This window comes from Nyctibius grandis, chromosome 3 (assembly GCF_013368605.1).
Source record: "Nyctibius grandis isolate bNycGra1 chromosome 3, bNycGra1.pri, whole genome shotgun sequence".
Classification (NCBI taxonomy): domain Eukaryota; kingdom Metazoa; phylum Chordata; class Aves; order Nyctibiiformes; family Nyctibiidae; genus Nyctibius; species Nyctibius grandis.
This window is the reverse complement of record NC_090660.1, coordinates 53,143,185-53,167,575: the sequence shown is the minus strand read 5'-3', so window position 1 is coordinate 53,167,575 and position 24,391 is coordinate 53,143,185. Positions and strand designations below refer to the sequence as shown.

General features: G+C 41.1%; 1 protein-coding gene across 1 annotated transcript; it reads left to right on the top strand.

The window, feature by feature from the left end:
• The first annotated feature begins 1,209 nt into the window (after nucleotides 1-1,209).
• On the top strand, nucleotides 1,210-23,949 carry IMPA2 (inositol monophosphatase 2). Its single transcript, XM_068395783.1, is given in 10 exon segments — nucleotides 1,210-1,442; nucleotides 8,653-8,786; nucleotides 13,218-13,322; nucleotides 14,698-14,743; nucleotides 17,073-17,181; nucleotides 20,717-20,749; nucleotides 20,752-20,790; nucleotides 20,793-20,823; nucleotides 20,979-21,130; nucleotides 21,993-23,949. Coding segments are annotated over 10 exon segments (873 nt in total). The 5' UTR covers nucleotides 1,210-1,334; the 3' UTR covers nucleotides 22,109-23,949.
• Nucleotides 23,950-24,391: the final 442 nt, after the last annotated feature.

The following is a 24,391-nucleotide window of genomic DNA, read 5'->3' as shown; positions in this document are numbered from 1 at the left end:
TTATGCAATTTTCTTAATGCAAATATGGTCGCCACTAAAGCATCTCTGTTCTAGCCCTGAAAGGTCACTGAAAATGAAACCCTCGACCACAAAGCAGGTGCTGAAAGACAATAACAAATTTCATACACACGATATATTTAACACCTTTTTCAAAAGCTACTCTGACGGACTCAACCCCTGGACTCTCTTTTGTCCAACTCAGCACCAAGTATGCATCAGAGCAAGTCATTCCGAAAAGCCTCCCTTCTGCAGATAACGTGTATGTTCCCAACACTCACTCGGTGTTTCAAGTGTTACAGACTGGTTGCTCTACCGCATAAGCACGTATTCATTGTAGGCCGCCCTTCTCCTACAAGGTGGATCTAGGATCGCCCAGCTGTCTGCCACCAGTCCCCTACTCAAAGGCACGGTAATTTGGCTTATGCAGTTTCTGGAACAGTAGGCTCTTCTTCTCATCCTTGACAAATCCAAAATGACATACAAAGTGAAAAATCTAAAGGGCAATGTATTTGTTACCACACACTTTAATTCTCCAGCACTAACAAGCTGCTGAAATTAAAAATCTGAACTGCCTTTCCACTCCCGAGGCCACTTTCCCCCCGCATCAGTTAGATGGCCGATGCCAGCCGTCAGCTTTTCCCCCAAAGCCCCGGTAAGGCTGACGGCCGGCCTCCCGTTCCCCGGGATCGCCCTTCGCCTCCGACGCACGAGCAGGCCCCGGGCCTTCCGGCCCCGGCTGACAGGCAGGCTGCGGTGGGGACCAAGGGCAGCGGGTCCCCCGAGGGGCCGCTCCGGCCTGCGGGAACGGCGGCTCCTTCTCTCGGAGGAAACAGTAACGCCCCAGCCCCAGGCTTGGGGGCCCGGCCCGGCCGGCGGTAACTGCCGCGGCGCCATGTCAGGCGGGGCCCCCGGCCGGGCCATGGCCACGGCGATGGCGGCGGCGCGGGGCGGGCCGTGCCGGCGGCCTCCCCGCCACATCCTCCCCTCCGCGGCGCGGCACGGCCTCGGCGCTCCTCTCCGTGGCACCCCCCGCCTCTCCCGGCCCTTCTCCGCTCCCGGGGCTCACCTAAAGTCAGCGCCCAGCAGCCAGGCGCCGCGCTGCAGCCCGCCTTCCCCATTGATAGCGGCTGCCGCCGGGCCACCTCCCTCCGCCCCGCTCCCCTCGGTGGGGCGGTGCCGGGGCGCGGAGTGACAGCGGCGGCCGCGGCGCAGCGGGCGGGAGGGCGGCGGTGTGCGCGCTGGGCACCGTCCTCCGCGGCCGCTCCTCGGCGGGGAGCTGGGCCCCCCCGCACCTCCCTGGCCCTGCCTCGGGCAGCGGAGCCGCCGCCGCCGCTATGAAGCCGTGCGAGGAGGAGGAAGGGGGGGCGGCGGCCGGCGGCGGCGGGGACCCCTGGAAGGAGTGCGCGGAGGTGGCGGTGCAGCTGGCGCTCCGCGCCGGGCAGGTGAGAGCCGCCTCGCCGCCCGCCCCGCTGCGCTGCTCTGCGCTCCGGGATGCTGCCCGGCGGCGGGACGGGGCCGCGGAGGGGCTCCGGGGGGACGGGTCGGGCTGCCCCGCGACCGAAGCATCCTTCTGGCGGGCGGTTGTACCGGGTGCGCTTCTAAATGAGAAAGAAAAAAAAAAAAGAGGAAAAAAAAAGAAGAAAGCCGGGCGGTTTGAGGAAGGGCCGTGAGGGCACTAGGCTGGTGCGGCAGAGCTGGGGAGGAGGAGGAGGGCGGCCGGGCTCGGCACCCGCTCAGACGGTCTGTGCCCCGCTCAGCCGGGCCGCCGCCGGAGCCCTCGGCCGCCTCCTTCTGCAGCGGGAGGGGAGGCGGCAGCGGGGCCGCTTCCCTCGGGGGCTGCGCCCAGCGTAAGGACGAGGAGGCGCTTCAGGTGAAAGCAAATTTATTTTGTGACTGGGAGTATTTTTATTTAATTTAAAAAAAAAAAAAGATAAGGCGGAAAGATTTGTCAGCGTGAATGTGCTTTAGTAACTTTTTCAAATGTACACAAGGCATTTATTCTGCTACTGTAATCTTTTGGAGTGTGCTGTGATGCGAAGGTCGAATTTATGTACAACTGAGGGTTTATGCCATGGTGTGTTTATCCAGGATATTGTGTATTCACACATTACAGTATCAGCATTTGGTTTTGAGCAGCTTGTGCAGAGAAAAGTAGTCGTGCCAGAGAGGTTCTGTCTTCTTGTTATATTTACCAGTGTCGTCAGAGTGACTGAAATTTACTGGCTAGGGATAAATAAGCAGTGGCTCTGCAAAGATCTATGGTAGCTTTATTTAAGATCTGTGTTGCAACACAGCAGAAGGTTAGTCATCTCGGAAGACATTCTGGCCCCACTGTGTGCAGCAGCAAAACTTCCACCAACTCGTAACAGAGCCAAGAAGTGGGATCAGCAGATTGTTCAGATGAGAAATTGGGTAAAACACAAACCTCAGGAACATGTATTTCTCTTCTGCTTCCATTCTGCTAGATTTTGAAACACGCTTTGTACCTGTACACTATGATTTACGGAGCCCTCTTCCCTATCTTGAGTCCAGGACCTGTAACCTTTCCTTAATATGTGTTATTAAAGGTATTTTCTCCTCGGTAGAAGACAGACAAAGATGAACAGAATGCCAGAGGAGAGGAGACTTGTTTCAATAACACAAGGAATAAATGGATAATCCAAATCGGGATGACAGGTCATGCTCTCACAGACTCCCCGCATGGGAGTTTCTCCAGCATACTCATTCTGCCAGCCATTTCACAAGAGCAACTCTCATAACTTGCTCAAGCCTCCACACCTCATTTCTCAAAGTACCAATTTGTGAAGACAGCCGTAACCATCTCCAGCCATTTTAATCACCCAGAGATCACAGCTGAGCACCTTTTCCTGGAAGAAATAAACATTCCAGAAGATTAATCCCTGCATCTTTTTAGTTCGCAGTTTGCCATTGCTACCTTGCAACTGGCAGGAAATAGCAGATTTCTTGGCAGGCCAAATTTAAACCAGTCAAGGATGTTGTTTAAGTAGAACTTTGGAACTGGGTACGGTTTTTTATTAACTTTGTAATGTTAAGGAATGTTTTTAGTTACGAAAACCATCAGAGATCATTGTGGAAGAAAAGGTGCAGGTAGGGCTGTATCTTTTACTTAAGTGTCAATCCACTTACTGCGGTTCCCAAAAGAAGCTAGAAATAAGGACACAAAATGCAGTGTAACATTAAGTTTGATAGGACTGGATTTTTTTGAAAATTTACTGATAAAAATGAGTTTTATTTTAATCACCAAAAATACTCAGTTCCACTGGTCAAGTTCATCTTTTTCTTCTGCCTCTCTTCCCATCCCTGAGACCTCTCCACCTTCGCCTCCATCCCCAGAAATCTGCTTGCACTCTCTGTCTCCCCACATCTGAGTCCTGTCTCCATCCCTGCATGAAATTTTGCCACTTCAGCCTTTCTTTTAAAGCCCTCCATTTCTCAGGACCATGACAGGTTAGGAAGGCTGGGAATCATTAGAAAGTGTCTACAAGAGTCTTGGCACAGAGGCCAACCTGAAGAAAGGCATGCAAGTCAAGATTTTGGATTTCTAGGATAAGTTAACCAGTAATACAGTTGCTTGGTCTCCCCTTTTGGCTTACACAACTGTTTGGTTTATAGTGCATCATGTTTCATGAGTATAAGTAAAATATATCTTCTTTCCAATAGATAGGCATCTATGCTCTGGAATAGTTTCTTCTAAACTTAAAAGGCCGATAAAGAAATGATTGCTTGAATATGTGTCAAAAGTGATGTTGCTGGAGGAACTTCTATTCCCAGGTTAAAATCATTGCCTCTCTTGCCCGTCCTGTTACTTTTATGAAATATCACAGGCTCTCATTTAATATATATGGCTGTTTCATAATGAGAATGGCCATGGTTTTGTAATCTCTGTAATTGACCTGCATTAAAATTATGTCTAATTCACTCTATAAGGCCACAAATAACTGCACTTTTTCGAGCATCTCTTCTGCTTTTTCTGTGAGTAAACTCTGCTGGCTATGTTCATGAGAGCATGGTCGTTGGCTTAATGTGACTTTTTGCTAAAAACAAACAGGCACGACTAGTCTCTGCGTCTTTAATGCTATTGAGAGCACTGAGTAATATTTGCACAGTTCTCTGCAATTACAATGGAAGAAACTTCACCAAAATGAGTAGATGTGCATCCAGGTGAAAATAAGGCTAAGAAACTGAGACTAGAAGCTAGGATGTTGAAGTCCACACGAACTACTTTTTTTTTCTCTTTTTTTTTTCCCAGAAAATAGTTTTGTGAGGCATAAGAGACCTAGCAGAATCCCGCTAGAAAAGGACAAAATTTCCACTGATATTCTGAAAAGACAAGCTTTTTCCCCCATATTTGCTCCCAGGGGATATTGTTAGGCTATTTTCTCCTGAACACGGACAGATTTTTTAGCAAACCGGATTGGTATTTCGTAAATTATTTGCAGGTAGTTATGCTTTCTGTCTAGATATTTGTTTTTACCAGTGAGCAAATATTTCAGAACAATACTGCAAACAAGTAAATCCATCTTGGAGCTCCCAGAAGTGTGTGGTGAGTGCAAGCAGTATGGTGAGATGACATATCTAACACAAGCACCTCACTGTAGATGGCTGTCCTAGCAGGTATTGGAGAAGGCATCTTAGCCCTCTGTCCTCTCCATTCTCCTTTGCAGGACTTAATGCCACAGAGGTGTTAGGAAAGGAAGAGTCCAGGACCATGACTGCGCTGAGCCCTTGCAGCTCCATCTCCCCTGCTCCCTGGCAAATGAAGAAGGGAGCAGAGACAACCTGAGTCGTGCTCTGTGATGTGGTCTTCAGGCACGTACTGGTGTAAATGCCCCTCGCTTTGCATAACCCGCCAAATGCTCCCAAGCAGGATAAGATCTAGCCAATTCTTTATTAGAGGAGGGGCAGCATGGGCTAAAAGTTTTAAGTGACTCTGCTCTAAATAACCACACTCCCAAAAATCAGCTGCTTAGAACTTGCTGTAAAATCTCCATAATCTAGGCACAACCTATAATACAGTGGTAAAGCCAAGTAAAATACATTTACAGCCAAAATACAGCATCTTGGTTGCCAATTTGGTGTCCAGTTCTGGGGCCCCCAGTTCGAGAAAGACAAGGAACTACTGGAGAGAGTCTAGCGGAGGGCTACAAAGATGGTCAGAGGACTGGAGCATCTCTCTTAAGAGGAGAGGCTGAGGGAGCTGTGTCTGTTTAGCCTGGAGAAGAGAAGACTGAGGGGGGATCTTATCAATGCTTACAAATACCTTAGGGGCGGGTGTCAAGAGGATGGGGCCAGACTCTTCCAGTGGTGCCCAGCAACAGGACGAGGGGTAACGGGCACAAACTGAAACATGGGAAGTTCCATCTGAACATGAGGAAAAACTTCTTTACTCTGAGGGTGACAGAGCACTGGAACAGGCTGCCCAGGGAGGATGTGGAGTCTCCTTCTCTGGAGATATTCAAAACCCGCCTGGACACGACCCTGTGCAATATGCTCTAAGGGAACCTGCTTTGGCAGGGGGTTGGACTGGATGGTCTCCAGAGGTCCCTTCCAACCCCAACCATGCTGTGATTCTGTAATTTCATTGTACAATAGTGATAAGGAGCAATCAGCTGTTTTCATTTCATCGACCTGTAGTTCTTTTGGTCTTCCACATACCTGCTGCCTGTTACCTAGAGAGAGACTTTTCTGGAGCTCCACGCCCAGCTGGGAAGACCAGGCAGTTGCAGTAGGTATCTACAAACCTTATTGTAGGGGTTCTGCAGGGAGAGGAGCTGAGTGGTGCTCTCAGAGTACTCTGAGGCACCAGGCTCTAACGCTCTTTGCAGGCATGTGATTTTTAGGGATTATTCAACATAAGTTGAATTCTGGACTGCTCTGAGCTATTTGATAAATTTGTGAAGAATAAAAGCTGTTTCATCAATAATGCAGGGAATGTGATCTTTTTGGGGGACTCTGGCTTGGATTGCATCCCTGTACAAGCTGGTACAAATGTGCATGAGTCCCTGTTGTCAGACCCTTCATAAGAGGCAGAGAATTAGCAGGGACCTGTCTATGCCGCGGCATCACCTGATACCACAGGTGAACTAATACAGATGTGGTGCCCATTTGTTGCTGGTGACCTCAGCACAGCATCATGATTTCTCTCCTGCTTTCCCCTCAACACATCAGTTGCACAAGAGGTGAGGAGAAGCAGGGCTGGGTAATGTGTGTCACAGCCCCTCCGCATGGGCCTGCATGGCTTGAGAAGGAGATGGGCAAGAAGACCATCAGCCACTGCGTCCTGTCGAAGTCACACCCTTGGCTGTTCCCACCTCCAAAGTGACTGGAGCCTCAGGTTGGCACGTGCAGATCACTGGAGAAATGAGCAGGGTGGGTTTTATTTGATGATAGGCACATCAAGCAGTCTAACCACCTCCTGCTGACAGAGAGCTGCTGGTCAATAGTGGAAGTTACAGAAGTGGTGAATTTTTAGAAGAGTTTTTCCGTGTAATTTTCAAAAGTAAGTGATGTAAGTACATTGTGACTCTGGTTACCATAAGACTACTACACAACCCTCTTGGAAACCAGGGTATTTTTAGTAGCTGTCACATTGGTGAAACATGTCAAGTAGGATCCTGCAAAAATCCAGTTTTGGACCTGATAAATGTTCAGTATTTTAATGAAGGACTTGAATGACAGAATAGAGTATATACCACCCCGCATATAAAACCCACAAACAGATCAAAGTGAGAGGAGTGGTGAGCACTTTGGAGGACAGGAATCAAGTCTAAAATGGTCATGAGCAACTGGAGAAAGGATCAGAAATGAAAAAGATTACTTGAGTGATGAGAGGTACAAAGGATTGGGAGAGAGCTTTCACCTCGCTCTTCTTTTTGCAGCAAGGCTCAGGTGCGACCTCACTCCCCTGCTGAACAGTGGCACGTACTGATTAAAATGGCCGCAAAAATCTCCTCAATCCACTATGTATTAAAACGGAATAGGAGTCAAAAATACGGTACTGCCAAAAAGAAATTCAAATCTTCTCCATTGAAAGGAGTGTATTCCTCATCTACTTCACTATGCGAAGTTCTGAGCCCAGTTCTAAGGAGGGCATTTAGTTATATATAGGCAATATAAAAGTAAAGAAGAGCAATTAAAATAAAAGGTGTCAGCATAGCAGTTTTTTTATAATATACAGCTGAGATGGTTGGAGTGGTTTGGATTTTGCTTTGGACCGACGAGGAGCTGAAGGGCCTTCCTAGAGCTGTACCTTTATGCTTCTGTGGTAAAACCATCACGAAAACTATGCAGGGCATTGAGGGGAGAAAAAGATTAAGTGTGGTTAACATTTTGATACACAGTAATGAACTTTAGCAAGACCTCAACCTGAAAAGTATTAACTTGACTTCACGAGATTAGTAAATAGGCATAACTACTGTTTTACGGCTCACGAAACAGAAAGATTAGCCCAGATACCTTCTGTACTAAGCCAACCGTCAGCAGTAACATCCCTCAAACGTAGTATTTCGTACTACGAACACTAAGAGCTGAAAATGAAATTTGGGAGTTGCTGGTTCCCCTTCCCATGCATAATACAGCAGAACTGTTTTCTTTGGTCATCAAACACGTCTCTTAAGATGGTTTTAAAATATTTTGATCAATGGAAATTTAGTTAAACAAATGAAATATAGACGTTTTAGAAGGGACTTGGAATATTGGTCTTCTTGGTGCTGCTTTTAGTTAATATAATTCTATACAAATAAGTGGGGGTTAATTTTTGCTTTGTTTTGGTTGTCCTGATGTCAATTAGTTTATCATTGTCACTGGTTAAAAAATAAGTCAGCTCCTTTTGCATCCTGCCCCCTTATTATTCTTTTTAATGAAGGAGCGGAAAAAAACAGAAAGAAAATGGAAAAACTGGGAAAAATGTTTTATTAACTGTTTTCCCATATGTGCATTTGCACTTGATGTGGTTTAGTTCTTATTTTATAATAGTAAAACCCTTGAAAAGGAGATAAAGACTTCCAGAAGAGAATCCAGGGTTAGACCACTGGTTCCATATCTGGGGAAAAGTCTGAATTTTTGTTTTTGTTAAATATATAGCAATTCTTTGGGAACTACTGGGTGATCAGCACTTGAAGTTCCAAAAACCCATATACACAAGAAAAAATAAACTTTGTGTGTCTTTGTTGGCAAAAAAAAAACCAATGGGGTTTGCTGTATTGCATATTTTTTAAAGTAAGACAGCAGTGGGGTATTGGCCCTGTAAATTAAAAAAAAAAAAACGAAAAAGAAAAAGGAGTTTCCATAAAAAATTCCTAAGACTCGAGCCTCTTTCTTATCTTACGCATATTTTTTGTAATTTCCTAGATCATGATGACTGCCATCATCCTTTTATTCCATTAGTTGCATCCCATTCATCACTACTTTTCTGAACTGTCAAGCAAGGTTCTTGCAAAGTGATTCAAAATACCGTGTTCCCAAAGACTACTCATTATCTCAGAAGGATTCTTAGAAGAATTAGAACAGGCTCTGGTAGAATTGTGCCTACAGTTGCTTTTCCAGATTAGCTATAATTTTTCAATAAATATATTATTTTAGTGTGCACAGCATGAATGGCCAACAAATCTGATCTGTGAACTTCTGTTTCAGCTTATTAGGAAAGCTCTAACAGAGGAAAAACAAGTGTCCACAAAGACATCTGCAGCAGATCTCGTGACAGAAACCGATCATTTTGTGGAAAATTTAATTATTTCTGTTCTGAAAGAGAAGTTTCCCTCCCACAGGTGAGTGCCTATAGAAAGACACTGTCAATGACCTTTTTTTCCTTTAAGAGCTGTATATCTGACTGGTATTTAAAGGCAATTTTAAAAGTCTGTATATCCCTCTTACATATTAACCTATTGCTGTTGGACACTTTCATAGGACTCCTTTTTAAATAAAAGTACCACTTCCTTATACTTTATATTTTCTAATAGTTATGTTTCTTAATATAGATATGCAATAGTAATGTCTCCCCTGTAAGGACATCATGTATGAAGGTTTCATATGAATCTCTGTGATTTTCAGAATACTGATCTGTTCTCTATAAGAATTATGCTAAGGATATTTGTTAAAATAGAGCTGAAATTAATGATAGCAAAGGTTCCATTCTGCAGACCTTTCCTTCACTTTACTTTGCCATCTCACATAAGCACTTGGCAGATCAGGACAAGTATCATATTTAATCACGTTTACCTTGTATTGTGTAGAATCCTAAAATCAGTGAGAAGCAGGTTGTTTATCATCATCATCATTTGATGTGTATACATAAACATGGTATAAATTACTATATGGGGTGTCAACCCAAGGTTTTAAAAATAGATCAGATTGTTGACTCCTCTTGAATTACTATGGTCAATTTGAAAATAACAGCTCCTAGCACATGCACAGATTAGGGAGGGGTTTTGTGTTTGTTGGCTGGGTTTGGTTTGATGCAAGACTCTGCAATCAATTTCCACGTTTGACTTCAGTCCACGAGGATAAAATTCATCTTGCAGCAGAGCCAGTGCAGAGCCTGTGTATCCCTTAAATACTGTATGACTTCCTTCTGACTGTGTGCATCTCTGATGGAGATGAGCCTTACACTCTAGCGCTGCGCAGAAATCAACAAAGATGAAAATCTGGAGGGCTTAGCTACTAATCTGATTGTCGGCGATGCTGCTGGAAAAAAAAAACAGCAGAAGAAGGAGTAGAAAGAACATTATATACTAAATATGGCTTTCTAAATACGTGTTCTATGTGATCACATATTGAAGCAGTACTGTACAGCATAATGTGTGGTTCTTGGCTGCGATTCTCAAGAGAGTGCCAGGCTTTACAAGCCTATTATTTGTGTAATATTGCTTCTACTGTTGCTGGCTCTGCTCTTTTCTCATCTCCACTCTTATGTTGTTTTCTTTTTTTTCCTTGAACAGTCTGGCAGAGAACATAAAACATACACATTTCACATAAAATGAGAATCATTAGAAGCACTCGAGTTACTCAGAATGGGAACAAAAGTTGTAAGGTCAACATAGACCTAGGAACTGAAAAATCTCTGACTTTATTAACTCTGTACAGTTAACTTCTGACTTTATAAGAAAATGAAGGAATTGCCGTTTCTTCAAGACAATTATTTTTTGCTGATACTTGTTGTTGGTTTTGGTTGGAGTTTGTTCAGACAGTAATGCATTTAGATTAAACAATAGATTAAAAATAAATTTAACTAGGCTAGATTAAAACAGTTGCAATGAGGAGTCCACAGTAGCAATCACGGTTTAAATTAAAGTGCAATGAAAACATTAAAAGATGATTTAAATTGTGTTCAGTCTTTCTCCTAATCTGGCTGTTGAAAGCATCACTGAAGATTTCTGTTATTTCTTTTTCTCTTAAATCTTCTTGATTCTTATGTTTGCTGAATCAAAAAATGTACCTTAGAAATACTAAAAAGGATCTCTCATTAGAATCTGTGCCATTTGCACTGTGGTAGTGATGAGTCTTGAGATATTGAAAATGTACTCAAGAGTAAAAAGAAATGTTAGGAAAACCTGTTAAAAAGGTAATTCTGTCCCATGTTTCTTTCTTCTCTGCTTGGCTAAGTGATAGGTATCATCCTCATTTGTGCTTCACCCAAGTTTTCATCTTTGCCCACTCTTTGGTACTGTGACATGCTCCAAGTGAATCTGTTCAGAAGGCTATTTCTTCCAGTAGATCTTTGAGTTGTGGGTAGGCACAGCCAGAATATCAGGGGCTGCTGGTAGAAAAAAGGCTATCGTACCATTTGCCTGTTACACAAGTTGTCACCTTTGGTGTTAATTGTGGCCTTAATCCTGTCGACATTAAAACCAGGACACAGCCATTACAGAGGGTGATATCCAACTCTAGCTGCCCAGCTTTCTGCCCTCAAACCCCCATAAGGGGATAGGTGAGGGATAGCCGTGGTTTGAATCTCCCCCACTTGACTGGGTATCACTCCTGCTGCAGTATGTGCTGTGCTGCAGTTTCCTTGCCGTTCCAGCAATGAATTTCAGAGTGGCACCATGGTATGAACAGATGTCCACTAAGGCTAGGCTAAAATTACTGGGCTCATTTTCAGTGGGAGAAAACTTTAATCCAGATTTGAAGAGAGGTCGACAGAGCTGGCAGGCTGGCATATTAAATTAACTACTGTAATTACATGGCTACCCCTCCCACTTCTCAAGCTGTAGCTAAAATTTGGTCTCCAGTACTTCAGGCTGAATGTTTTGCTTAGTTTGCATGTTTTTACAGGACAGAGAGCCATAGAGCAGCACGTCCGATGTTGGCCTTGAGGGACTCTCACAGTACCCAGTATTGTGTAGCTGCAAGGGGCTTGTTTTAACCTATTAGCACAAATTTTGTAAAGTGTGTACCTAATTTGTCCTACATCCATTTTGAGAAAACTGTTCTTGGACATCAAGACTTTATCAATGGGACTGCTGTGTCCGGCTTCACATTAGCATTTCTGTATGTGAGGACTGCAGCATTGCACCCCGCTGTAAGGAAAAGGCGAGGGACAGACTTACAATACTTGAGGGCAAAACACCTTACACAGAAATAGTCTTGCCTTTAAAGAGGTTCCCATTTCACCTTTCTTTGACTGGCAAGACAAGGGCTACAGTTCAGGCTCTGGCTGGGGGAGCTGGCAGAGGGCTGAAGCAGAGGTGTAACTTATGGGGAAAGATGGACAACCTGAGATGGGATGTAAGGTGCTCCATCTGCAAGAAGATGAGCTTCCTCTGCAGCCGAAGTGTGTGGTTGGGTTTAGGTGCTAATTGCAAGATTTGTAAAGTCAAAAGTAAATGATACAGCACCAACAAGACAAAATAATGGAGCAGTTAGAGCAAGGAGCCTGCAAAGTGTTACATTTGACTGAGAATTTTAAACACTTCAAGTCTTTCTCACTTCTCAGTTGCACACTAACGCTTTGTCCTTCAGCTGTTATCTTTAATGGAGATGAAAATAGTAACAAACACTTCCTACTTCCCCCTTCATAACAACTGGGGGCCTATAATGCCATCAAAATAGTCCCTTTCTACTGAGCGAAAGGCAAAGGAGCATTTGGAAAATTCAAGAAGTCTCCAGTGCTGTCTGCAGAACATTATAAGCTCGTGGTTACAAGCGTTACGTGGCATCATGCAGCGCATGTTGGAGGCACAAAAGCAAATAGCTCCTACTCTAGTCCTAGGGAAGCAACTGTTTCTGCAGAAAACATTTTATTTTATCCAGTTTTTTCCTCTTTGTGTCTTCAAGAGAAGCTTTTTCGTCTTCAAGCATTTGCAGGAGCTCTGAATACCACTCCCAGTCGTTCGAATGTGAAACCAAAAGCAAGATTCAGTACTAGCAGTCTGAGACTACACCTTCTGTACATATAGGACTTTATTCAAATCTGTAAGAGTAGCACCTGCACCACACTTATAGAAACAGACCCTGAGCAGGTTGTGGGAGAGCAGGGATAATTAAGGTCAGCAGGAGAAGTAAAAAAACAAAACAACATATCTACTAAAAGAAATTGGGACAGAACAACAGAACAGAAGATGAGTTCAGATTTCAGTGTGTGCCTTGTGAATCCAAAAAAATTAATTTGTTGATTTTTCTCTGGGTCATGGGAAAAAGAAAGTTCAGTTTTGTAAACCTTTTAATTTCCTGAGTCAGGCTACTGTAAAAAATTCAAGTAGGAGTGAGATTGTGGATTTTCTAAGAGTGTATTATTTCCTGCTGACTGAACTTGACTGCAAAAGACAAGCAGCTACAGTTTGCAGTTTATATTACTTACTGCAAGAGACAGGCCTAACCCATAAAATTACGTTCTGCATTAAAAAAAGCTCTTCTAGAGTGCCAGGGGTGCCAGTTCAAATCCATTTCTGCATTCATTTTCATTACTTTCTTAATGGTATATTGGGAAAGTGAACATAAATGGAGTTCTTTCTTACCATGTAAAATAGTATGCTATAAATTTGAGAACTCTCCTTCAAAGTTTCTGTGAAAGTTCCCCATTCCCAAATGAAAAAAGCAATATGTGAGTTTATACATACATATACATTTATGCAAAAATTTCATATATGTATATATATAAAAATTAAGTATCTCTTCAGAAACAGAAAATGGAGTTTGACTTTCCAAGTGACATATCTAAGCCAGTTTTCTGGGACACTTGTTTTACTTCACACCAAATACAGGTTTATTGCAGAAGAATCCACTGCTGCCGGTTCAAAATGTGTCCTCACCGACAGTCCAACCTGGATTATTGACCCTGTTGATGGAACGTGCAACTTTGTGCACAGGTAAGTGGACAGTGAACTGGAAAATACATTATAAAAAGCAAAATGTAGCTTCTCACGAATCCTCCCTTCCACTTAAAGGTGTTTTGCTGTGGTAGATTTGTTCCTTTGACTCATAAGTAGGAGTCATCCCTTTACCTTTTTGTACCTCGCGTAGTATATCTGAGGGAGTGTGTGTTTGTGCTGGAGAGAGCTCTATACTGTTATCTAAAGGTAAGCTAAAGTTTCTGCTGATTGCTTCATGACCTAAACGCTCTTGACTGGCAGCTCGTTTATATATAACAGCACATAAAACGTGCAGAGACTTGAGCTGAACTGGAGGAACAAGGCTATGCTATGATGGCACGTGGCCTAACGCCTTATGTGGTTGTTATACATTCCTTTTAGTACTGGTGTTTTCTCCCTTTCAAATACAAATGCTTCATTTTCCCTGGGAAGTACAACCATTGCATATACATAGAGTAGAACTGAAAACTAAGTTGTACATAGATATTGGTTTTAAATTTCTATAATACCTCTCTGCAAAAAGGAATCTAGGGATCGTTACTGCAAAAATGCAAAAGTTTAATTCATCATTTGAGTGCTAGGAGTTGTAAACTAATGACTATTCAGAATACTTCTACTTAAAAACCTTAAATATGTTCTGCCTTATAGTTAGTGACTTAACATAACTGCAGATATCATTAAAAAAAATTTCCTTGACTTTTGGTGCAGTTACATAGAATGCAAGGGGAGGTGGGGGGGTGTCATGTGCTCGTGTTTCATGCAATTAAGTGAAATTTTCTATTTCTAGCAATATTTTCTGGACCTTTGCTTTACAGCCCTTTTTAAAATGTTTTTTTAAGAAATTAATTTATTTCATTGTTTAAAATGCAATAATTATACGTTAGTCAAAAGGACCAAATTAAATACATGATCATCACTTCGACAAAAGAGAGAGTAGAGGAACTGGTTTCTCCTTATGTTGCTGTCAGCATCAAGGTATCTCCATGCTAATTAATTGCTATCTCAAATGCTTGAACTTGAACAAAATGTGCTCTTAAAAGTAATGATTTGTTCTAAAAACGTTAATGATTTTATACTGGGTGATTCAATTACACTAAAGCAGAAAGATCACTGAAATATACAACACGTTTAGTATAAAAATCCTGATATCTTCATGTGTTTATTTCTTGCCTTCCAGAATATTAAATTACATTTTTAAAGGAACTGACAAAGTTAAAGAGGCTGACAAAGGAGAAATAGTACAATGCCAAGAGCATTTTGACACAAGTAAAACCACAGAGCTCCATGTGGGGTTTTGTTGCCTGAAGGAGTTGCATAAGGAGTAAGTTGAGAGATTTTTCATCAATAATACTTCATTTCTTCTTTTTCACAGATTTCCAGCAGTGGCAGTGAGCATTGGATTTGCTGTTAACAAAGAGGTATGAAGTATGTTCTTTAAGATGGGTACCTGTGAGCTGGTTAGAAGCCTCAAAACCATGTGGGAACTTTAAATAAAATATTTTTTTTAAAAAAAAATCAACCACTACTCAGGTTTTTCCACACTTTTTAAATGCATTTGACCATACTCTACTACTCTAAAATTGTAGTCCTTCAAAACTTACTTACGCAAACTGGCAATTACAAAACAATTCTTACAAATTATTATAAATATTACAGGATTTATGTGGGGGGAAAAAAGGGAGTACTGGTGTGAGCAAAGTTTTGTAAGACTAATCCATAATGAGTTAAATATAGTGCTGCCTATTCATAATTTAAATGTATCTCCCAGTGTTCTTATGTTATTATTCTTGCTTCTTTCCTGCTAGCAGTATCTGTGAAAGCTAACTGCTGCTATGAGGCAATTCAGAACTGATTTCTATGAAGAGTGCAAAATTATGGGCCTAGTTCATTTAATCTGCCTTTGTGGTTTTCTTAACATAGTAAAGTAACTGTATTTCCCACATGAGAGTTTGATTACAGGGAAGAAAAAAAGTACCTAGCTTTCATATGTGCCTTTTGGAGTCTCCTAGCTATACTCATTCATGCTAGTGCCTCTTCTCCAGATGTTGTCGGTTTACAGTTTGATATATACAGAAGAAATAGCATTCAAATTGCCAAGGAACGTGCCTGTTTCAGCCTAATTCCATGATCTTAAATATGTGTATAGCTGTAAGTGAAGCCAGCAAGAATTCTGTGCAATAACAACATAGTTTTCAGATGTGCTAGTGGCTCTTACTGATTTAAACAGAATAATGTTGTGTACTTCTCTAGTTAGACTTTTCAAACATGGAAACTGCAGAGAAACACTTCCATGCTTTTCTGAAGTTTATTCATTCCCAAAGGTCCTTTTGAATACTGCATATTATTACCAGACAGCTTTCTCTAGTATTTATGTTTTCTAGAACACCATCGTGATTTTGATGCTGCATATTTTGGGTTATGTAAACTAAACAAAGCTGAAACAAAAATAAAGAATTATGTTAAATCTCCCTCAGTAAACAAATGGGAAAAGCAGAAAAAAGTAGTAAGCTGAAAAGGGGCCAAAGTACACACAGGGGAACTGGCCTGAATGTAAGCCTTGAACAGTACTGAAGAAATTCCTGCAGATGTCTTCAGGGAAAGAGTCTATAAATAGTGTGTTCCTCAAAAAAAACCTTGTTTAGATGAGACCTCAGGGTAGGGAGCAAGGACAATCTCTTCCCTTTGAATTGTCTCTGACGAACACTGATGATTATTCACATTGAATGGAGGAGGGCAGCAGGAAAAGATTTGGAGCCTAGAACATCTGAGATTTTTTTTGACCTTATTACCAACTTCTGTGACCTTGGGCAAGTCACTTAATTATTTGTATCTGTCCTCCCCTAAATAAAATATTGCTAATAGTACTTATCTAGAAGTGATTTTAGGAGCTGAAGTTTGTAAAGTGCTTTAAAATCTTTAGGTGAAACCTATTAAAGTAATGGAAATATTAAATACCATGGGTTTAAATCAAGGGTCAAATTCTAATCCTCTTCTCATTGGTAAACAGGTACTCCCACAAAAATTCCAGTGTTGCTCATTCTCAAGCTTTCATTGAGGGTCACAGTATTTGGTATTACTCTTCAAACTCCTTCTCTTGGAGTCGTGTGACTTCATGAGATTCTGACTTTTATGTGTAAACAAAAGGATTTTGCAGAGAAACATTTGAACAAGTGATTGGAGTGTACTACTTAGGTTGAAAAGGTGGGCAAATTAAATGCATCGTGAAAGGCAAAGTGCATATAAAAGCATCCACTGTTAATAAACAGTGTCCCATGACTTGTGAGTTTGGGTGCCTGACTGATCATATCTATGCATTTGGGGCTGCAAATTTCAGGGTCCAGCCAAAGTCAGTGGGATTACTTCTAGGTGTAACTGCTCACCAGTGCAAGTAAAGCATTCAGAATCTGACCTTAGAGGACTTGCATATTTTCAATAAAAACATACAATTGAATTTGAAATCAACTTAGCATTTAATCCATTCTAATGTGAACACAAACAAGCTGCAAGTAAGGGTTTAGAAGATCACGAACAGATTGCACTGATTTCTCTTTATAAACTGAATTTTTTATGACCTATATCTCAATATCACAGTAATAGTAAAATTATTCCAGTTTATTAGCATCAATATAATCTTTGATTACGTGTACCAATTAAAATATTGCTGATCTTGCTGCCAATAGTAGTTGTTTATATTAATGATGAGTAATTTGAGTTGCATTCATTTCTTTCCTTTTCAAAATCTTAAAGCTTGAATTTGGTGTAATTTACCACTGCACTGAAGAACGATTATACACTGGTAGAAGAGGTCAAGGGGCATTTTGTAATGACAAAAGGCTTCAGGTATCAAAAGAGACAGGTTGGTCTAGATTTTGTTAGAACTCTAAAAGGAATATGTTAATTTTGTTTCAGAGTTGTTGCAAATCATCATTAGGATAATGAACATCATTATCCTGATGGAAAGTATTTTACCTGCATGATAATTGTGTTGTTATGTGTTTGTTTTTTTCTGAAAAATCACAACTTTCCTCATTTCTTTTTTAAAATATACATCTGAATATGAACTACTTAAATAATCCTAAATTATTTTGCTTCATAACCGTTGTTTAAAATAAGGAAGAATGAGTAGATTCACCAGTTTCATTCCAGCTGTACACTGGCATCACTTTTATGAGCAAGATGCAATGGGAATGGTGAATCAAATTCAGAGTACCATGGTAGCCATTATTCACTTATTTTCCAATAAACTTGTGCATCATAAAGTGTATTATGTCTGTAGGCGTACATGCTAACGGTAAAGTAAACTAAAGGATGCATGCTTCATTAGGGGTTCTTTGACAGCTTAGTTTTGTGTGTGAGTTATGTTTCAACGTACAAATAGCTAGCAACACTTAGTCAACACTTTAACAGAATTGTTTTATTGGTAAACCAAGTCATAGATCTGTCTGTTTACCTAATGATAATAGATAACAATAATCAGATGTGTGTAGAGAAGTTTTCTTTTAATCAATCAAAATGCAGAGGAGAACATAACACTCAGTTGTAGACAAGAGCAGACATGTGCCAAAAATGTACATCATTGTGCACAGGAGATGGTAAAAATTTCACCCCAAAAAGAGGTTTAATGAACTTGAAACACAGTAAATTCAAGCAATTTAATGTACAGATTTGTTATAGTGCCCCAAGCAGACTCTGCATCAAAATTACCCTAAAATTTGGGGAAGTTTGACTATTCACCTAAATTAATAGTGAGCCGGGGTCTCCCTATTTGGAGAGATGGAGCAAATTGTAAAGTTAGTGACCCCTGAGATCTTAATCTTTGATTATATATCACATTTTTGTCAGTGCTCGAATATCTCATATTCCGCAAAAGCTCATGCTGGCAGAGACTATTAGGAAAAACTAGAGGTGCGCACAGTAGGGCTGGCTGAGCCGCCCTTGAAATGGCCTCGCTTGCTTTTGCAGTCAGAGTTCTGGTTTCCAGCTGAGCAAGGACATTTTGGCACATGCCAGTTTTGCCCTCCTTTCTCTGGACATCCAGTCTACATGGGTGGCTAGAACATAGCAAGGGAAGTGGACCTTCTGCCCTTCCAAATGCTTTGAAATTTGCCTTTGTTTTGAGAGACATCATTTGGTGGTGGGCAATTTCACCAGTGAAGATGGGTCTTCTTTAGTCTCACTTCTATTGATGTTTTAATTGTATACAATCACGATTGTTCTTTTCCTGTGAGGATTGTGGCTTCAGTGAAATAAACCAACCCTGTAACAGAGAGTGTGTTTCCCTGTACCTACCGCTGGAACTGAAGTAGCCTTCACCAATGCATGTCGTGTTGGAGGCTTAGGTTGTCATGTTACTTCATGCCTTTTGTTTTCAGGAAGTGTGACTGTTGTATAACATTGATCTACGCTATGCATTCATTGTTCAGATGTAATCATTTGAAATCAAGTCCAGGCAAACACTGTTCTTTGTCAATGCCAAATTTTGTAGAGGTCTGGTATGGGACTCCAAGCAGTCAGGATAAACTTAAATGAAGGATCCATCTTCCCCTTGATCTTGAGTGGTATTTCTTCTCAAGCTTAGATTCAGGTCAGGCCTTACATGTGCTAATACTGTAAGTGTATTTTCTTTTTTTAATCTTCTGTGATCAACAGAATTGGTCTTTTCCTCATAAATCTATCCGAATCACTGTTCAATCTCTTCTACCAAGCCTCCCTATTTTCTGGCTTCTGTCAGAGTGAGGAGTAGTCAGTACTTTTTCTCCTGTACCTTGAATTCCTGAAACCCATGGATTCTTGTGATCAGCCAGCTCCTTTTCCTAAGCAGAGACCTCTCTCTTCCTTGCCTGAGTCTCTTCATCCAATTTCTACCTGTAGCCTTGATGAAAATTGAAGAGATCCATTTATGCATTAGAAATATATTTAATAACTCAAAAGAACAACTGCCTTAGTCATGACCTAGCTATGACTGGTGTGGTGTGAATGCTTGGTGCATTTCAGCAATGAGGCGTGCATTAAATGTTCTGTAATTATAAATTGGTTCTGTTATGCAAAAAGATCTAAGGCAGATCGCTTTCACCATCCAGAGTTTTCAGTGGTGGCTAAACAACGAATACCCTGCAGCATGCCTGGATTGGTGTTTCTATGTTTTAATGCAGTAATTTAAAAAGCAATTGTTAAATCTATGTTCCTACAATTAAGCTTTGTGATACCCTGTAACTTTTAGTCTAATTACATACCTGTTACTCACCAACCATTTACCACATTGCTTGAATCCATAATGTTCCTCTGCAATACTAAATTCATTGGTAGCCAGCTTAATTAAATGATGTCTCACTCCAGCGCAATTTGCTTTTGAAAACCTCCTTGCTACTTCTGCTAAGAATTTTCAACTTATGCAGTTAGCTGTATAACCAGGTAGACATTCCCTACCTGAATGAATGAATGCCTAGCCTTAAACCAGGGTAGAAGGTGACACCTGACACTTGGGCACAGCCTAGTTAGTAAATAATCCACAGCTACATTTTTGGGTTTTGTTGTATCTTTAATGCTCTGAGTTGATCTGGCACAGCAGAAGCAGGGACACTTGGCATTTGGTCAACCATCTCCACCTACACTGGCATAACACTTGTTATATACTAGCAATGTTCAGATCTCATGTGAGGACTGCTTCAACACCCTGCAAGTCACCGTCAGTGTCTCCTTTGACTGAACACAAGGCTGATATCCATCATCTGCTGTAGGTCAGAATTGCACTTGCTGAACACAGTACAATATAAAGTTCATATATTATTATTAATCAAGTTACTGCTTTAGTTTGTGATGAGAAAGGGGATTTTTTTCATAAGGTGTCTTCAGTCCTTGAAATGTCAGAATGAAGGGGAGCTATTTACTGGATGACTGGTGTTTTAGCTATAAACTTTTCTTTCCTCTTACTGTATCCCAAATGTTTATCATTTGTTAACAATTACATTACAGTTCACTATTCATGAAATCTTGTTTTCAAGTATGATTAGATTAGCATCATTAATAGTTGCCTAGGTCACTGGATTACTTTTAGTTGACTGCTAATATTAGTGAATTTGCCGAAAGCTGACTGGTCAATGAAATAAAAACAACGTATGGAAAGAGAGGAATGTAAGAAGGCATTCTTGTTTTTAATCTTCCTGTTATTTTTTTAAAAAGTGTGTTTAGATCAGAGCATTTGATATAAGTCTAGTATTGCTTGAATTTTTATGCAAAGTTGTCACTTATCCTATGAAAGAGTTTGGGGTAAATAAAGGGGACATGCAAATTGTTTTTCTGTGAAAAGTCTGTTAGTGTTTAATTTAAAAACAAATTTCCAGAATCTACCTGGAAGCTGTTGAATTAATGGAAACAAACTACCTACATTGCAGATATCTCGAAGGCCTTAATTTTACCAGAAATTGGTCCAAACGTGACCCTGCAACTTTGAAATTGTTCCTTGGTAACATGAGAGGTTGCTCAAGGCCCAAGCACACGGGTAAGATATTTTACAATATGTGTCTCACATTTGTGACCAAAAGTCATTAAGAAAACAAAACCTTAAATATCAAGTAGGTTGCATGTTTTGTGATCTCGAATGCTCAAAGGCACTTTCTGCTTTACGTTACCGTGTGCCCTTCTCACGGGGTTTAGGGTCCGTGTCATTGGGAGCTCCACCCTGGCTCTGTGCCATTTGGCATCCGGCGCTGCAGATGCCTATTACCAGTTTGGGTTACACTGCTGGGACTTGGCAGCGGCGACTGTCATTATTAGAGAGGCGGGCGGCACCGTGATAGACACTTCAGGTGAGTAAAATATCCTTGTTTTCGTTGACTTTTGGGGACTGAGTGGCTATTTTGGGGCAACTTGTGTTACCTCAGTACAGTCCTTCTCCTGTGGCTCAGTCTCATTTCTAGCAATATTCTGTAGAAACATCTGTACTCTCCACTAGACTCTGGCTGGTTATTCGTAACACGCTGATGTAATGCCAGCCTGGGGTTTCATCACATCAAAGGTCTTCTGAGTCAAACTGTATTTCCATGACTTTGAGTAATTCCTTTAAAGCATCAGATTTACAGTGAAGAACTAGCCCAGGAGATTGGTAGATGCGCTTAGACTCCAAACAGATTTCGGCAGCGACAGCCTCCCAAGAAAGGAGGGCTCTCAGGTACATGTCTGAATGTATATGACTAGGAACTACTCTGAGGGAGTAAAGGACAGCACAGTCTCCGGATTATTATTTTATTCATTTAGATGGTACACATCTCAGAGTAATGCTTTACTAGTGACCAATATGTGGATACTGTGGAAAGATAAGGTGAATTAAGAAGAAGGGTATGCTGACTGAAATAATTTCTGTTCTATCCCTTCCTGTTGCTAAAAGAAGGGAATATTGCATTTATTGTTGGATACTGAATGAATCTAGACATTCGCTGCTTCCATTGCATACTTTGGCACCATATCTAGAATTTTCTGAAATCATTTTTTGCCAGAGAATTCCAGATAGGAGTTGCTGAACTAGGTTGTCCTTCCCACCCCAAAACGAGCTATGTATGAAGTTGCTTCAGTGTTTCTGAACCTATCTAATTACAGCATGGTTTATATTTAAGAATACATTGCCTTTTTACATCATGTTAAGACAGTTCTCATTAATCCTCTTGTCCTCAGGGGGACCTCTGGATCTTATGTCCTGCCGAGTGATTGCTGCAGGCACCAGAGAGATGGCTATGTTCATAGCTCAGGAAATACAAACTATTCACTACAGACGGGATGATGAAAATTAAATACTTACAATACGAAGTCTGCTCTCCTGAGCTATGTAACTTTTGCAAGATGGGTGGCTTAAAGGGTACGTGATTTCAGCAGGATGCTTTCTGTGGAGATTTTCTGTGTCAAATATTTTTTATAAATTTATTACAATGTGAGAAGGCATAGGGAGATTTTTAAACCTCTAAGAATCGTGTTTCCTTTTTAATATGTATCTCTTTCAGCAGTATCTTTTTATAAGATAGCATATTATAGTAAATTTTAGTCTCAAAATTAAGTTGTAATTTCATATCTGTGGGGCTGATACTTAGTCTTTTGTAACAAGCAGCTAAAATGGAACTTTATTTTTACAGATGCAGATCTCAGGTAAACGAGCTTTAGGACTGTAGTAAGAACGAGTAGTTAAGACGTGTGCCTATAATACCCTTGTTCTATGATACATAAGAATGCAATAAAAATGACATTGTTATTTCCTAACTACGTCATAGCTGTATATCCATATATATATGTATATGTACATATATGTATGTCTGTGTGTATGCGTGTGTGTGTATATATATACACACCTATACATGTATATGCACGTATACACACACATACCCGTGTGTGTATGTATATATATGGGCATCCTGGATGTTTACAGCAATTTAGAGAATGCATAGAAGAAAGTTAATATTGGAAGTTATTTTCAGGTAAAGAGCGTAGGTTACTTTTGGTGGGGGCTATCCAGACGGCAAATAACAGAGCTGATCATGGAAAATGTTTAATGATTTTACAGACTGTCCAGCTAGTTCTTGTTTCCCTTCATCCCTCTGCACAGGGATAAATCATACTGTCCTACAGGCCTCTGTAAGATATTCAAACCTGCAAACACTTACTACCATAGAGTAATTATAGTTAAAACCAGGAATATTGAACTCCACTGAGTTATTCACAGTATTAACTACGACACACAGTAGGAGGCCAGCAGAATAGAGCACAGTGTCAAGGAGCTGTTGATTTTAGAGAAACTTGGAGCAGAACAGCAGGATTTGGCACCTTACAGGCAAGTTATTTAAAAATATGCACATAAGATATGCTTGCAAGAAGTTGTAAATCACATGCCCTTCTCGCACAAAGTTGTAATCGCACTTTTTGATCAGAGAAACCTGTAAAATCAGTTACATACATTTCCTAAATACACAATTGTTCTCTATCCTTCTGTCTAGCATTGGTTTTAATTCCACCAAGGCGATCATTTCTATTTAGATTATTTTTTAAATCATGAGCACAGGGAAAATACAAGTGTGTCCAGAAAAGTAGCTGAGATTAAATCACTTCTATTTTTTTCTTAAAAAATTGAATTAAAAGGAATCTCTTTTTTGCAAGGATAAATAAAGGAATGAGCCAAAAAAGTAAGTTGGTTAAAAATTTTTAACTTTCTTTATACAATGCATGTGTAGACTTTGTAAATGTGTTCAGATGTCTGCTTAGAACGTACAAACTGTTTTTTAAAAATAACTTTTCATGTGTTTCTTGCAATGAAAAATGTTTTTCACTGAGTATAACAAAATTCTGTGTGATTTCTTGATGGTTTTTTTTTTCATGAGAAATACAAAGTATTGACTGTGTGAAGAATGTCTAAATCAAACTAAATGTTTAAGAACTGATAGTTCTTAGCAGAAAACCAACGCTGTCTGTCACAGTGATCAATGATTTGTCACTGCTCCTTTCCGCCCCCCAATCTCTTTGTACCCCCCTGCTTGGAAACAGAGATTGTAAGCCCTCTGGGGCAGGGACTGTAGTACTTGTCTCTGGGTTTGCACAGTGCTAATAGGATGCGATTCTGGTCCACGACTAGGCACTCAGGTGCTATAATAATACAAATAATAAATACTAATAGGCTCACTTGTCTCTTATTCACCCTCCCCCCACTTTCTGAGCACAGCGGAGATCCGAGGGACAGATGCGGAGCTTGGTGGCCCCGCTCAGATCCCAGGGCGCTTAGCCGTGGCAGCCGTGGGAGCAGCCAGGGCTTTACTCGCACTTCTTCCCTGGCCGTAAGCCCTGCAAGGAAGCTTATGCTGGCAGTGGATCAAGTGTGGTGGAAGCTCAGCCCCACTTCATCCGCTGCCCCTCCTCACCCCATTCCCCCCATCGCTCTGGGAGAGGAGCGTGTGCGAGAAGCTGCTGCATGGCTCTGGCGAGGCTTCCCAGCAGCTCAGCCTGCTCATACAAAGAAAGTCTCTGACCCAGTTAGGGCTGGTGTGTGCTGGCGTCCCAGAGCTCGGCAAAGCGGGGAAATCTATGCATCGACATCA